Source organism: Heterostelium album (assembly GCF_000004825.1).
Source record: "Heterostelium album PN500 unplaced genomic scaffold PPL_scaffold12, whole genome shotgun sequence".
In the NCBI taxonomy this organism is placed as follows: Eukaryota; Evosea; class Eumycetozoa; order Acytosteliales; family Acytosteliaceae; genus Heterostelium; species Heterostelium album.
The window spans coordinates 39,551-55,123 of record NW_008805074.1 but is presented as its reverse complement, the minus strand read 5'-3'; the positions used below and the strand labels follow the sequence as shown (position 1 = coordinate 55,123).

At 32.3% G+C, this 15,573-nt stretch overlaps 8 protein-coding genes across 8 annotated transcripts; 6 read left to right on the top strand and 2 right to left on the bottom strand.

Moving 5' to 3' along the window:
- Positions 1–180: 180 nt before the first annotated feature.
- Positions 181–511, top strand: PPL_09988 (uncharacterized protein; the record flags this gene model as incomplete). The annotated part of the gene is made up of 2 exons (XM_020580775.1): positions 181–311; positions 400–511. 2 exons carry the CDS (start codon positions 181–183, stop codon positions 509–511), a joined length of 243 nt encoding a protein of 80 aa, XP_020428360.1.
- Positions 512–1,200: 689 nt separating this feature from the next.
- Positions 1,201–1,541, top strand: PPL_09987 (uncharacterized protein; the record flags this gene model as incomplete). The annotated part of the gene is made up of 2 exons (XM_020580774.1): positions 1,201–1,282; positions 1,303–1,541. The coding sequence occupies 2 exons, from the start codon at positions 1,201–1,203 to the stop codon at positions 1,539–1,541; spliced, it is 321 nt and encodes a 106-aa protein (XP_020428359.1).
- Positions 1,542–1,677: 136 nt separating this feature from the next.
- On the top strand, positions 1,678–2,205 carry PPL_09986 (uncharacterized protein; the record flags this gene model as incomplete). Its single annotated transcript, XM_020580773.1, has 1 exon — positions 1,678–2,205. One exon carries the CDS (start codon positions 1,678–1,680, stop codon positions 2,203–2,205), a length of 528 nt encoding a protein of 175 aa, XP_020428358.1.
- A 110-nt stretch (positions 2,206–2,315) lies between these two features.
- PPL_09985 (uncharacterized protein) lies at positions 2,316–2,696 on the top strand (the record flags this gene model as incomplete). Its single annotated transcript, XM_020580772.1, has 2 exons — positions 2,316–2,408; positions 2,463–2,696. 2 exons carry the CDS (start codon positions 2,316–2,318, stop codon positions 2,694–2,696), a joined length of 327 nt encoding a protein of 108 aa, XP_020428357.1.
- A 288-nt stretch (positions 2,697–2,984) lies between these two features.
- Positions 2,985–6,643, bottom strand: msh4 (DNA mismatch repair protein; the record flags this gene model as incomplete). Its single annotated transcript, XM_020580771.1, has 12 exons — positions 2,985–3,382; positions 3,455–3,694; positions 3,734–3,757; positions 3,779–3,875; positions 3,946–4,002; positions 4,081–4,199; positions 4,276–4,647; positions 4,741–4,816; positions 4,867–5,052; positions 5,115–5,440; positions 5,514–5,823; positions 5,942–6,643. 12 exons carry the CDS (start codon positions 6,641–6,643, stop codon positions 2,985–2,987), a joined length of 2,907 nt encoding a protein of 968 aa, XP_020428356.1.
- A 1,098-nt stretch (positions 6,644–7,741) lies between these two features.
- Positions 7,742–8,648, top strand: PPL_09983 (uncharacterized protein; the record flags this gene model as incomplete). The annotated part of the gene is made up of 2 exons (XM_020580770.1): positions 7,742–7,911; positions 7,997–8,648. 2 exons carry the CDS (start codon positions 7,742–7,744, stop codon positions 8,646–8,648), a joined length of 822 nt encoding a protein of 273 aa, XP_020428355.1.
- An 83-nt stretch (positions 8,649–8,731) lies between these two features.
- Positions 8,732–9,212, top strand: PPL_09982 (uncharacterized protein; the record flags this gene model as incomplete). Its single annotated transcript, XM_020580769.1, has 2 exons — positions 8,732–8,742; positions 8,828–9,212. The coding sequence occupies 2 exons, from the start codon at positions 8,732–8,734 to the stop codon at positions 9,210–9,212; spliced, it is 396 nt and encodes a 131-aa protein (XP_020428354.1).
- Positions 9,213–9,635: 423 nt separating this feature from the next.
- On the bottom strand, positions 9,636–13,054 carry PPL_09981 (Ras GTPase activation domain-containing protein; the record flags this gene model as incomplete). Its single annotated transcript, XM_020580768.1, has 5 exons — positions 9,636–9,691; positions 9,769–10,057; positions 10,131–10,366; positions 10,649–10,766; positions 10,850–13,054. 5 exons carry the CDS (start codon positions 13,052–13,054, stop codon positions 9,636–9,638), a joined length of 2,904 nt encoding a protein of 967 aa, XP_020428353.1.
- Positions 13,055–15,573: the final 2,519 nt, after the last annotated feature.

The following is a 15,573-nucleotide window of genomic DNA, read 5'->3' as shown; positions in this document are numbered from 1 at the left end:
CCTATTTTAGTAATAAATAACAATAAAATTCTTTTAAAATAGTTTAGTTCATGAAGAAAGAAAAGTATAAATACTAAATCAGTGGCTGATATAAATCATTCAAAAATCAACTAAATAAATATAATAATATAAAATTACAATAGTTTTATAAAACAACAACAATTCTAACAAATATATAAAATGTCTTTCATGAAGAAACTTTACAACTCCTTGCCAGCCGAGTCTCTCATTCTCATTGGAAATTTCGCAGCTGTATCTGTAGTTGGTGTTGCAGTATTTGCTAAAGGTTTAGATACTATGAAGAAAGAAAAGTAAGTTTTTAGAAAATCAACATAATATTTAATATTTAATTATTTTTTATAATTAATTCTAATCAATTTTTTATTAAAAAAATAATAGGAATTTCGAAGAGGTTGGAGAAAATCATGTTTTCTTGGCAAAATCTAAATCATTCGATCCATTCACCAAAGCTACTCTTCGAGAGAAACCAGCTTACCAACAACTATCATAAAAATATAGAGAAGCAAATAATAATATTTAAACATAAAAAAATCAATCCTTGTATAATATAAACTCAATTTTAAAATAAATAAATATATCATTTTTTATTAAACCATAGCTTTAATGTTTATCTACAACTTTGCTAAAATAAGAGTTTTTAAAATTGTTTTGAATTCGTAATTGTTGGGGTGTATATTTAATTATAATAAACTAAAAAAGATACTTTATCTAATTTTCAAATATAAGATATTCTATTAGGAGTATAAAGAACAAATTGAATAAGTCCAATATGATTCTCTACTAAAATTATATTATAAAAACATAATTATGTTTATCTTTTGAAAATTAAATGTAAAATTAAAATATAAAATTATTATTTATATGTTGACAAGTTCACCACAGTTTACAATTTTCATTGTTTTATTTAAAAACACTAAGATTCGTAATTACACATAAACCAAGATATATAAATTAATTAAAGATAGATTATGTATTTAACATTCGAAATAAGTAAATTTACTGTATTATTAAATCATGTTATTGTTGAATGAATAATATATGATATTTGAGTTTAGTTTAATTTATTCATACAATTAATTAATTATCTATGAATATACAGATATAATAAAAATAATAATATATTAATATAATTAAGAAATAATAAATAAAATAATAGATAAATAGAAAAAAAAAATTAAAATGTCGAGTGATAAACTAGTAAATGGTTTTACATGGGTACAACCATCATACCAGAAAGCAGAGAGCAATGCAGATAATAATAGTAATAATGATGATTTCAAGCCAATCGGATTGTCATCGATCATTGTTGGTCCATTCTTTTTGGTGTTGCTGCTGGCCTGTTTCTTGGTTACGAGAAGATTGAAAAACTTGAACCTGGAAAACAGGGTGGTCAATATATTCACATTCGTTGTAGGTCTCAAATTCATACCGTTCCTTCTCTACTTTATCTACTACCTTGTCAATCTACATCAGGAAACCACCAAGAATCTTCCAATATTTGTGGTTGCCGGCTACTTTGATTTGGTGTCACGTGCCGCCATGATTCTACTGCTGTTGTGTCTCTCACAGGGTTTTCTGATATCAAGACACTATCCACACGCCGGACTGACCGGTAATCCGCTGGCACCGGTCGTTATATTCGCTGGCCTGGTTGTTATGAGTTTGGCGTTCTACTTGGTGCCCAGTTTCACCTATTTCAACATCGAGACGACACCATTCCAGTTTACAACGATCACCGGTATCTTCTTGGTGGTGATGTTTGTCATCGCTCTGGCATGGTTCATCTTCCAATTGAATGCATCGATATTAGCCAATAGAGACGACGCCAACAAAGTCAAGTTCTTCTATGTTTTCGGTGCACTGTTCACCGCTTGGCAATTGGTATTCCCAATCATCGTATTCATCGTTAGTTTCATGAGCGAGTCTAAACGTCAACCGATCTGCTCTATAACAACAATGGTTTCCGACATTCTCTTCTATTCCATCTTCCTAATTCTATTCCGTCCATCCATCAGCAATCCAAATGTTCACAGAGTTATCTACGAACAAAAACAACAAGAAAACAATAACAATAACAACAATAACAATAACAACAACAACAACAACAACAACAACAATAACAATAGCAAATCTAATTCAACTTCAATCGAAGTTAAAGAGTCTAAAGATGTCCAAGATGTCTAAAAGTTCATATATCAATCTTTTTTTTATAAAATTATTTAAAAAATAAAAAAAACAATTTAATTATTTATTTATCATTCTTTATAATTATCTCTTATTCAACAAACAAATGAATGAATAATAAAAAGATAGATTGGAGAGATCTCTCAAATGAAGAAAAAGAGAGAATTAAATTACAAAGTAAAAAACATTTAAAAAAGATACAAGTAAGTATTATACTCTCTGCAGTGTTTGCAAATAAAAAATAGATAGCTAATTAGCTATTATTATTAACACCTATATTCATTCGAAAACATATAAAGAAAGAAGTATGTGATAAACTTGTTTGTAATACATGCCCAGATGAAAAGTTTACATCAATTTCAATGTATAGGCTACATTTAGAGTCAAAGAGACATTTGAGAAGATTTAAACGGTCAGCGGTTGCCGATACTTGGGATTGTAAGATATGCAATCTACCATTACCAAATGAATCAGAATGGGTAATAAAATAAATAATAACAACAGGATTTAATATTTAATGTTATATTTATATTAATTAAATTAAATTTATTAAATTTATAGAATAAACATGCTATAGGTAAAAGACATTACAAGTCATTAAAAAAGTATAATCAAAAACATTATCCTACAACAAGACCCTATCTAGAGTCTGATATTCAACAATTGAAGCAATCGGAATTCAAAGAGGAAATGGAAGAAGATGGAGAAGATTTATATTTACCTTTGGTTGGATGATATGGATATAACTGTGATAATAAATGGTAGTGGTTAATTGATGATCATTTTAAAAGTTGACTATTTAAATCGATTGAATATTGTTCTCTGAGATCCGCTATGTAGTCAGTGATTTGTTGATCGTTATAGTTGGAGTGTTCGAGATTCAATAGTTTCTGTACCAGTTGAAATGCTGTTCTTGCTGGGTGCACCGTTTGTTGTTGATCTTTCGATGTTGCATCTTGGTCTTTCTGTTGGAGATCCAACTGATCGCTTACCGATCGAGCAATCTGAATGACCTGTTCATCGATACCAGCAATCATAGCAATGTCGATTCCATATCGATGTACAGTAGATACACTCTCACTCAAACTGTAACCATATTTCAACTGATCATCCTCTCTAGTTACACTGAGATGATAGTTACGAATCATTGGATATATAAAAGACATACCCAACAACTCTATAGATATATAAATAGATATAAGTACTGTTAATCAAACATTTACAAGCCAAACGAACAAACTAAACAAACCTTGATAATGTGTTACAAACAATGTCATACAACCTATATTAGCAATCTTCTCACTGATTGCCCATGCAATGGATGAACCTTCGATGTTTGATGTTCCTCTGCCAAGTTCATCGACAATAACCAACGATCGATCGGTTGCACATTCTAAAACATAGGAGATCTCTGTCATCTCTGTCATAAAAGTGCTAGCATTTGATTGTAAATTATCGGATGTTCCTATTCTAGTGAATATTTTATCAACTATTTTAAATATTAATCAGTATCTTTTTTGAAGATTACATGGTAGAATGCTGTTATTAGTAACTAATAATAAAATATATATACTTATTGGACAAGACATAAATTTAGCAGGAACATAACTACCAATATGTGCTAAAATAGATAATAAAGCAACTTGTTCAATATATGTTGTCTTTCCACTCTTTATTATTATTAGTTAGTATTATTATAATTATTAAACACCTAATAAAACTATACTATACTATACTTACCATGTTTGGTCCATGTAAAATATGAAAGTTGGCTGTTTGAGTAAGCATTGTATCATTCTTAATATTATTATATTATATTAGTATGTTAGATGAGCATTATAAAATTAACAATAATCATCAGTCATCGCTACTTACTGGTACGAAATAATTATGATTGTCATTATCTAAACGATTTTTACTTGATTTGTATAAGTAGAATGGATGATAACCTTGTTTAATTGCCAATGGTCCTTTCTCATAGAATTGTGGACATACTAAATATAATAATAATAATGATTGATTGTTTTGATTATTAAATTAAACTTATAGATATATTATAAGTTGACTTACCTGTATCATTTAAAGTTACATAGGAACCAAGTGAAAATAAAAGATCAAGCAATGAGATGGATTCAGAGACGTTGAAGAGTGAGGATATTCTCTCACGATAGAAATCAATGAGATTGGAAACAGAGATCGATGTAAGCAATACGATCTCATCGAATACCTCATTGACTCTTCTCGATAGAGATACCAGATCGTCAGTTACGAATTCACACTTATTCTTTTTGAATGTCGCTCTTATGAATATCGATGGTAACTGCATCAAAGATCTATTCTTACAATAGATAGACAAATGAAAACCCTTTCCAGTATTATGGTGTAACTTGATTCCTGGCATTTTATATTGATCTTGATAATGTGTAACTAATTTGTTTATATCTAATAATATTATTAAATGTAATGTAACAATTACAAATTTATTAAATGTTAGTTCGTACAATTGTAACAATTACAAATTTATAACTATATTACCATTTAATATCTCATTATATGTTTTCTTACAAACATCTAATAACCCATTGATACCATCTTTAATAGAGTAAACAATCTATAGATAAACATTAATATTTGTTTGTTAGTAATGTTAATAAAACATACATTGTTTGCTAAGGATGATTTGTTTGAAGGTAATCTCTCATTAAAGTATTTAACTGTTTCATCACTGATTGTCTTTATCTCGAGATTGGAGATGTTTTCATAGATTGCTTTAAGTAGTGGTGTCTTCATATTGGATAATGAATCATGTAGCTTTGGTAACAAATCAATGATATTCTTAAATTCAATCTATATATTTAATAGCAAATTAGTATAATTATATATATAGATATTTCAAGATAATAACTTACGATTGACTTTATGAATTTCTGTATCTTTGTAATACTCATTGAATTGAAATCGGTCTTCAATGTAAAGTTTACTAACATCTGATCGAGATCTTTAAACTTTGAGAGAATTGGACCGATTGTAAAGAATGATCTCTCATTGCTCAGTATCTCTTTGATTGACTCTTGTCTCATTCTAATGGTTGCCATATCGTTGGGTGGTTGTACTAGATTCCTAATCAACAATCTTGCACCCTGTGGTGTCTTTGTATGATTCAACGATGAGAACAACGTAGATTCTCTACTTCCATTCAACGAATTACGTACTAATTCCAAATTCTTTATTGATTCTACAACAAAGTTAGTTGATTAACATTGATAAACTAAACAAACTATACTATTAATTTAACTTAGCATACATACCAGCATCAATTTGCATTATTCTCTCAGAACTTGAATAGAATATCGATAAACAGCTATTAGAGAAAGTAATATCGTTTACACCTTCAAGATATTTGATGAGAGCAGAGAACGATGCTTGTGCCAAGTATTTAGAGGTAACGTTCCTCTCGAGAAGTAACAGTTTGTCTGGCGTTGAGTATTGTTTGATCAGAGAAATACCGTTGTTCTCATTGAATATCTTTCTAGGTATGGTTGTTATCTCAACGTTTGGAAATTTATTCATTATCATCTTTAATAACTCTGAATCATCGTTTAATGGTGGTGTAATAATCTATTTGATATATATATATATATATATATATATATATACAAAGAAATGATAGTTATAAATATATATTTATCAATATAAAACAGTTTGGTAGTTGGTCACTAAACAAACTATGACTTACTAATGATACTTGAAGTATAAATAGTTTGGTATATAAATGAACGTAGGTTTGAGAATCACAGAATTGACCGATTTCAAATTGACCACTGTTGGTATGATACGATGCGAATCCGATCTCCTTCGACTTGTTCTCTGTCAATGCGAAGTAGGTGTAGTCTTTGGCTGTCTGCTTCATTGGTGTTTTAGATTTACTAGTAGCAGAGGCAGATACAGCCACCGGTGGTATCACACTGGATGATGTCAATTCATTCTTGCTAGCACTCATCTTTGGAATACATGTATTGGGTGTCTTGAATTTACTACCACTATTTCTATTGCTGTTGCTGTTATTCAATAGTTTAGGTGTTTCAAGTTGATCATTTGTAGAGCTTGCAATAGTTGTTGTAGGTGTTATTGTATTTGGGTTATTTAAAGTTGGTGTTTTAAATAATGATGATTTAATATTAAGTTTATTTCCACTATTGTCATTGTTATTTAATGTTGAGTTTGCTGCTGCTTTATTTGTAGTAGTAGTCGTAGTCGTAGTTGTAGTTATTGTAGCAGGTGTATTTGATAATCTATTACCTTTAAATTTATAGTTACTAATATTATTTATTATATGTTTATCAAATTTATTATTTTCATTTTGAAAATCAAACTCAAGATCATCTAAATCATCAAACGTTATATCACTCCTATATTTATCTTTATAATTCATATTCATATTATTGTTGATTCTTGTAAAAATGTTCTTTGTTATAAAAAGATTAAAAAATTGAAAAGTGAACTTAAAAAAAGAATCAAGAACGATAATTGTGTTTAGAATATTGCACGGGGAATATTGGAGCTAAAAATTAAAGTAAAAACAAATTAATGTTCTGGACCAAGTATTTAAAAAAAATAGATATTCCCCGTGCAATATTCTAAACACAATTATCGTTCAATCAAAATGAATAATTTAGTGATCAAAGTTATTAAAATTCCCTAAAATAAAATAATCTTTTTTTAAATAAAAATTAAATGAATAACCATTAAAATATTATTATGATTCTTGAAGTTCAAATGATTTATTTATAGAAAAAAGAAATATGAAATTATTTTTTTATAAAATATAAATTAAAGATTTTTCTTAATTTATTTAAAATAAACAAATAAAATCAATCTATCAATATTATATATGAGAATTCAAACATTTTTCAAGTGTTTTGATTCATCTTTTTATCAACACACAACATGGAAAATGAGTAGTGTCATTAAACTCATATAGTGTGGACTATTTATATTATTTAAAACAATTTCTTTTTATGATATCTATTAAAAAGGAGTGATTAGAGAATTAAATAAAAATAAAGACAAATTATTAAAAAACGAAAGAATAAAAATGATATCTTTGGTATGACAACAGAGAGAGTGTGTGAGTTTGGTGAAATAAATGTCTGGTTAATTAAACAAGTGTGTGTGGATTAATGAAAAAGCAGTGAATAATCACTATCATTTTTACACACAATGTTGATTTCCAGAGAAACCCCACACACGAACAGATAATATTTTTTTGATATTTGGTATCTAAAGATAAAAAAATTATTAAATTATCAAAATGCTTATAGATATCATATCCTAAATCAATATTAAAATAAATATAATTTAATAAAATATTAATTTTCCTTACTATAAATAACATTGGAATTTAGAACTGAAATCAAATCAAATCATTTCATAATTTAATTTAATCAATTAAAATTATCTATCTTTTTGTTTATTTTTAGAATTTTAATAAATTATTTTTAGATAGATTTTAAATCAACTATATATATAAATAAAAATGTTTAAATATATTTTCTTAACATTGGCAGTACTTGCCATTACCACTCACTTGGTCGAAGCAAATGCTGGTTTTATCACTCCACTACCAAGAATTAAATGTACCGAGAAGGATCATGCAGGTTGTAATATTAAAACTCCATGTGTAACAAGATCTACACCAATGGTTAAGTATGTATAATATAATAATTTGGAATCCATTTAATTTTCTTTCTTCCAAATGCTAATATTTCTGAAATAATTTTTTTTTTTTTAGTGCCGTTTATTTCAAAGAAGCAATTAGTATTGCTATCTACCAAAAGGATTCTCATGCCACTTCCAACTCAACCAATACCTATACTATCCAATTTTTCCCAGATGGTTCCGATACCGGTTACCAATTGACTACTTTCAACCAGAACAAGAATATGACTGATAAGACCAGCTACAAGTTGACCATCGATCCACTCAGCACCTTTGAAGACATGAGAAACGAAGAGATCGTTCCATTCAAGGATGGTATCTCATTGGGTTATCTCCAAATGACATTCGATACTCGTGTCAATGGTGTCAACGTTTCCTACTATTCATGCGCCGACGTTATGATCTCCAAAGAGAAGATCGCTCCATCCAAGGGTTCAATCTACACTGTCAACGGTGTCATCACTGTTGCCGACCCAGAGAATGGTGATCCAATCGGTAACTCCAACATCGATGCCCGTAATCAAACCATCGATCTCCAAGACTTGGTAAATGTTGAAGATCAAGCCAAGAAAGGAAACTCTGCTGAAGTCAATGCTGACCAACAAAGTGAAGCTTCAAATCACAAAGATAAGAACTCTGCCATTGGAACCTACTCCACCTCCAATGTTTTCATCATTGTTACCACTATTACTTCACTCTTTTTATTCTCCAGAGTTTGGAACTAAACACATTTATTTTTTCTCAATTTGAAACAATAAAAATTATTTTCGCTTTGTTGTATCTTAAAATTATTGATTTCGTCTAGACGATGACTTGTGAGTGATTAAAGTTAAATTAAATAAATATATTTTATTATTTTATAATTATTATTATGTGTGTATGTGTTTTGATATTCTATTAGTAGGTACTTTTTTTGGTTGAATGTATCATCTTTTTCATATCAACGTGGTGATTGTCTTGGTGAGTATCTACCAGCATTATTTTGTTCTTCGATGATTGAAATTAATCTACCTATTCTCTCGATTTTGGCTAATACTGGTGCTATCTGTTCGCTGTCCTGTGATCTCTTGATTTGTTCGCCAATCTCTGCGAGTTTCGAGCTAATCAAAGATGCATCGCGCTTCATAATGATCGACTTGTTGGAGTTTGCTGCATTAAAAGTTGGTGAGTTGTTGTCGGAAAGCAACTCTTTGATAATCATTGAGAGATTCTGCTCCTCGAGTGGAGTGGCGCTACCAGGTGCCGCCAACAATGCCGAGGTCTTGGCGGTGGTGGTAGCAGTGAAATAGACGACGGTATGTAGCAACGCTTCTTTGACTGCGTCGAACGATTCCTCGAGCTTGGCGTCTAGCATCTGAGTGGTGAGTTGCTCCGCGACATCGTTGAGAAGCTCACTGATATCGTTGGCCTGTGAGAACGATGCGATATCCATGAAATCCAAAAACTTGTTCATCTCCTTCTCCACTGAGAGTGTGAGTGCATACAACTCCTGGAAAGTTGGAGCGTAGCTCAGTAGGAGTGTCGGTGTCAAACAATACAATTGGTGATTGCTAAACAGCTGGGTTTGCGGTTTGATCGACATCGACGGCTTCTCCTGCTGCGCCGAGCCAACACTGAAACTACTGGATTTCTGCCATTCTTGGAACGACAGTTGCTTGGTGGTGAGTTTCATCACCGAGAGAATCTCGCTGATCAAATGGATGTCAAGCGTCTCAGAGATTCGCTTCACCACTTGATTCAAAACGGTGACGATCTGCTTGATCGATGCCTGTGAATTGGTGCGGAGAGTGTTGATCAGAGAGAGTGCAGTACTGTCTTTCTTGTTGACCGGTGCCAGACGATTACCATGAGTGAGAGACCGAGACTTTCTCCTCAGGACTTTCTCACGTTCACTCATCTTCTTCTCACTGGCTTCCTTCTCTTCGACATCGTCGAAATCAATGAATTTCGTCTTGTAGGTGATTGGATTCCAACTCTCACCTCTGTAGACACACAAATACGATGGTTTCTCAAGAATATCGATCAACTCTGTTCGTTTTGCAGATGTCAAAAATTGGAACAGCCATTTCAACATTTCACCTCTATTCTTTCCGAAATCAGTTCCAAACTGTGAAAATAATTTTGGTAAACTTATCTAATAATAATAATAATAAGAAAAGTTAATAACTATTCTCATGATTTAAAAAACTAACTAACAAGTTACTTACTTCTTTCTTCTTTGTACAAATATCGATTTTAGAACTACAAAATTCTTCACCAGATTTATGAAGATCTTCGTTGATGGTATCGGGTGAGAATATTCTGAGACAAGGCAGTGTGATGTTGACGTTGCACAGCGCGAAATGATATCTTGGATCGAGAGGGATGACAAATTGACGACGAACGTCACCACCACGAATCTGTCGGGTTCTGGTGAGTGAATTCTTTGGGTTCGATCGGAGTACTCCGTTTTGGATGTCGGCCAATGAGTAGGCGTTGCCCGCGATGTTGTACTTGTGAATCGAATAGGATTTACGTCTGGCCTCAGAGTTGGGTGGACCCAGGAGGAAATGCAAATGTAGAATCATCAGATTGAACACGTTGATAAAGAACGATGCCAGGTAATCGGGTTGCATCGATTCGAATGTCACTGTTTGGAGTTCGTGAATGTCACGAGCAAACTGTGTGAATTCCGGTGTCTGCTGAATCAGCGGCCAATTTAAAGGTTGTCCATTCAGCTTTATACTTTGTTGGTCTGTTAATTTATTATTCTTACAAATCGAGACAATCATTCTCAATAGATGTTGTACGACAACATGTGCTGGTCTTGGATTTTCTTTCCATACGAAATCCAAATTAATTAACTAATCACAAAAAAAAAAATACAACTGGAAATTAGAAAAACTAAACATATTTCGTGCCGAAAAGCATAATCTACGATACTTACAACTTCTTCTTCTTTTGCTGTTGGGAAATTATTTGATATTACATTGAGTGTAGGTGTTATTACATTTTGTTTGGCAATTTTAAGATTCTTTGAAAGTGTAGATTGCCATTTGAAAGAGGGTTCCTTATTGTCAGAGTTGGAACGGTTCTTCTTTACTTCGATCTTTGGTGAGTTGGATGATCCAGCGGAATTGGAACGATTCTTGGAGAGCAGTAAGAGTGGACTCGATTGGAGCATCGCTTTCTTTGAGAGATCGATCACCTCCTGGAGTTTCTCGGGCTTGATCAACTCTGGGAATCCGGCTGCCTCTAGATTCTTAAATACACGCTCCTGGTTCTTATCGAGGAATTGTTGGACGTAGACGATTCCGTCGTGGAATGAATCCTCAGAGACTATCATTCCGTCGATGGTCTGATCTTCGGAGGGACGCGCTGCCAGTCGGACAAAGAAGTCGTCGAGTAGCGGTGCGTTCGATTTGATAAAGTCGTTGAGTGACTCCATGTATGGCTGATTGAAAGTCACTTGATTCGAGAGATTCTGCAGACATTTGGCAACGAGAACGAGTGCACGACGCTCACTGATTCCCACACGACCTGGCGAGATGATTCCGGCGTTCTCTGGCGACACACAGGCCGGGCAGAACAAACGGAGAAATATGAATCCACCGACTGCCGCACGCCAATGGTTGGGGAATTTTCTGGAAACGATTTTCTTGAAATAATAACAGATTTCGATGATGGATTTCGGACATTGATCGATCGACTGGACGATACGGTCAAAGAATTTCTGGGAGACAACCTTGAGTTTCTCGATATTCTCGTTGACGTCTTCGTCTGGCTGCAGGCGATCGGGATCCACTTCCAGAGAGAGTGGCGAACTGCACAGTTCGACAACGAGTGGTGTGAGAGTTTGCGCTACGTAGTGTTGTGCTGTTTTGTGTCCGTAGGCGACCACCATTTTCATGGCAACAGAGTTGGAACGGAATAGAGTTCCTGGATCGTGACATGCTGCCACCTCTTTCTTCATGAACGCCTTCAGGAGATGCAGCAATTTGTGATGGCAATGGAAAATGTCTACCAGCGACTTGGCCATCGCAGCCGCCGCGGTGATGTCGACTGCATCGCACGAAGCATGCACCAGCTGTAACTTTGGAGTTACCACCACGTCCAGTAGATCGCGATGCAACGATTTCAAACGAACCAATCCAGGAAGATTGGTATTCTCATAGGATATCTGTAGCTGTACTTCTACTTCATCGTTGGAGTAGGTTGACTCGCTCTCACTATAACCAGTATTGAAAGAGGAATGTGAAATTGTATGATGTAGATGTGGTTGTTGTCCATTGCTAGAGTTGGACAACGGATTATTATTATTATTACTACTACTGACAATGGAATTGGAATTACCAACGCCAAGTACATAAAGTTTATACCATTTCAAACTGGAATCGATTCTGTATTCTTCATTTTCGTTTGGTGCCGGTGTTGCCAAAGATGGCGACGACACTGAGTTCGATCCACGAATGGGTGTAGGTGATTTCTGGTGAATACTATTTCCATTGTAAGTCATCATCGATGGTGATCCAGACAATCCATATTCATTCGGTGTGTTGGAAGCTGGCGAACCACTAAGTGAGTATTGTGGTGGTGTGTTGATGTTGATTGGCGACGATCCCGACATGCTCAGTGGCGACGGACTGGTGTTGCTGGCGGGTGCGCCACTGCCCTGAATGGAAATTGGCGCGGATGTTGGCGAACCTGCTGGACTGCCTCCCATTGAATTATAAAGGTGTAGAGGTTGCTGTGGGGAGTGGCGTGGCGATGCTGTCGGTGAACCGGTGTTGGGTGACAGTGAGTTATAGCTGGAACGACGTGGTAGCGATGTGAAAGGCATCGATGAATATTGCAGCTGGATATTGGCGCGTGCCACTACCACGGTTGGCTGGACTGACTCGTCCTTGTGATATTTCTTCTTGAAAGCGACTTCAAAGCGTGAAACAATACCTGGCAGTTGGAAAACCAGTGAGTTCTTCTGCAGGCCGTGGTCAGACTTGGGTCTGCGAAGAACCACGTCGATCGGGTGGTAGTCGACACCCTCGACATTAACAACACAAACCAAAGCACCATCCGTGCCATTCAGTGCCTTTGTATTACGTACATTATTAATCTTTATACACAACAAAGGAGATTGACCTCCTTCGTTCATTTCTTGATTATATATATCTAGAAATCAAAAAAAAAAAAAAAAAAAAACAATAAATATCCAAATTCCCTACTTATTAACAAATTATTACTATTGATTGATTGATTGATTGATTGATTTGATCTAATTAATTATAATACACTAAATTTGAATTGATTTGATTAATTTGGTTTGAGTTGATTTGATTTGTGTTGAATTGTATTGAGTTGAGTTAATTAAGTTAAAGACTATTAAAAGAAAAAATAAGGAGTGGTCTATGGTCTAAAAAATAAAAATCTATCTTTAAAAAAAAAATAAGGAGAAGAGAGTTAATAACAATGATTTCCAATTATAAATAAAATGAAATATTTGAATTTTTTGTCATGTAAACAATATATATATATATGAAAGCGTATGATTTAATTTGAATGAGACGAATATGTCGAGATCTCTCTCTTTGACACTCTATATGGAAATAAAACAGCAAAAAAAAACCTGTAGTTGCTGTTTAAATATGATTGATTGTTTGTAATCTTAATTGACATATGTGGAAATGTCAAAGATGATATGGCTAAGCTCCAATCCATCCAATTAAATTTCTGCGAAAGCTCTACTTTACGTCGCACAAACATCACCCCCCACATCTTAACCTAATAATTGTAATTACAATTATTAAATATTTGTTACCTGGTGACTAAAATACAAAATAGGTGGTGCTGACAAGTGATATCACTAAGATTGAACTTTTTGATTGTTGTTTATTTTGAAAGAGCGTTTGTTATAAATAGATCTCTCTCTCTCTACACTCTATAGAATATTTCTTCGTTTAATACTGTTTACTATATAGTTTCTGTTGTTGTTGTTGTTTTTGTTGTTTTCGTTCTAATATGTTTTGTATGTGTATGATAATATGAGCTAAAAAGTGGTATGAATAGGTGTGTGAGGTATTGGTGTGATAGATTGAAAAATATGGACTCATTTTAACTGTTTTTGTTTTTACACACTCAAAGAGATGGTGTTTTCAATGAACTATTTATGTGTGTGTTTTGATTGATTGAATGAATTAACTGAAAATAAGGCAAAATTCGACAAATTAAAGATAGCTACCCATCTATAAGCCAGATGGGTGTATCTTTATATGATAAGGTAATCCGTTTAAAAATACTTACAAAATGGACTGATGACAAACTAAATAAATACTACTGCACTACTATTACTATATATTGAGTTTTTTTTTATTTTTGCTAAAATAAAATAAGATAAATATATATTTATCTATCTGTATATCTGCTTTATCTTTGGTTTTTTTTTTGGTTTTTTTTTACAATTTTAGCGATAAGTTGAGGTGTGTTTTTGTGATTTATTTTTTTTTTTAAACAATACCAAGTTTAATTGAAAAAAAAAAGATTAAGGCAAAAAAATCATCAATCCTCTTTTTGATGGACCGTATCCACAGAGTTTTAGCCAAAACAAACACAAAAAAACAAAAAATCTTTTTTTAATAATTTTTTAAAAATAGGTTTTTTTTTTTTTTTTTTTTTATCGAATTTTTTGACACCATCAAGTTTTAATCGAGCCTTTTTTCACTGTACTGTTCACACAACTACCAATGTCGCTTTGAATTTTTTTTAAAAGAATGAAGTTAAATCGCTTTTTTTTTGTTTTTAACATTTTAAAGATAATGATGGGTTATTTCAAATCAAGTTTCGATGATGGTATAATTCATTTTATAAAGTATACTTTTTTATTATTATTTTTTTATTTTTTTTGTAAACGTTTAATGAAGAGAAAAGCAATAACAATAAAAAAGTTACAAAGATAAAAATTCTTCAATTAAAATTGTTAATACCTTCAAGTTTTATGTGGATTACACAAACTTTGCAAAGTGGGGAGTTATCAATAAGAAATGACAGTTCGAGAACAATTAACATGGCTGTAACATCAAAACAATAAATATTTAAAATTGCAATTCAAAAAATAAAATTTATATAGCAAACTATATAAATTTCTTTGGTTTGTGGTAACCATATCTTTTTTTTTTTTTAAAAAAACAATTTAAATCATAGTTAATTATATGATGAATCAATCTTTACCTAACAAAATCAAAAGAGTTTGCTCAATCTAAAAAATGAAAAATCAGATATTCTATTGAAAAAAACAACATAAGTCTTGTTTTTTTATTGGTAATTAACTTTCCACAGTAACCAAACTGAATACACCTAGTTTTTTAACAATTGTTAAAATTTTTTTTGTGAATCCAGAGGCTAGATTTGATTTATTGGGTTTTATCAAAGAGTATCACCAAAAAATATTTATTTTAATTTATTTTTTGTTTTTTTTCTCATCTAGAACCGATTTAAATAATGAACATCAACCCTTTGAATTCCATTTTTCTTTATTGCCAACAATTAATAATTCATCAATATTTATAAATATAAACTTAAATTGTAAGTTGTTCCACAAATATATATAATTATAATAAAAAAAGACATATTTTGTTTTAGTCAATACTAACTTTTTAATTCCTCTCTAGAAAATCAAAA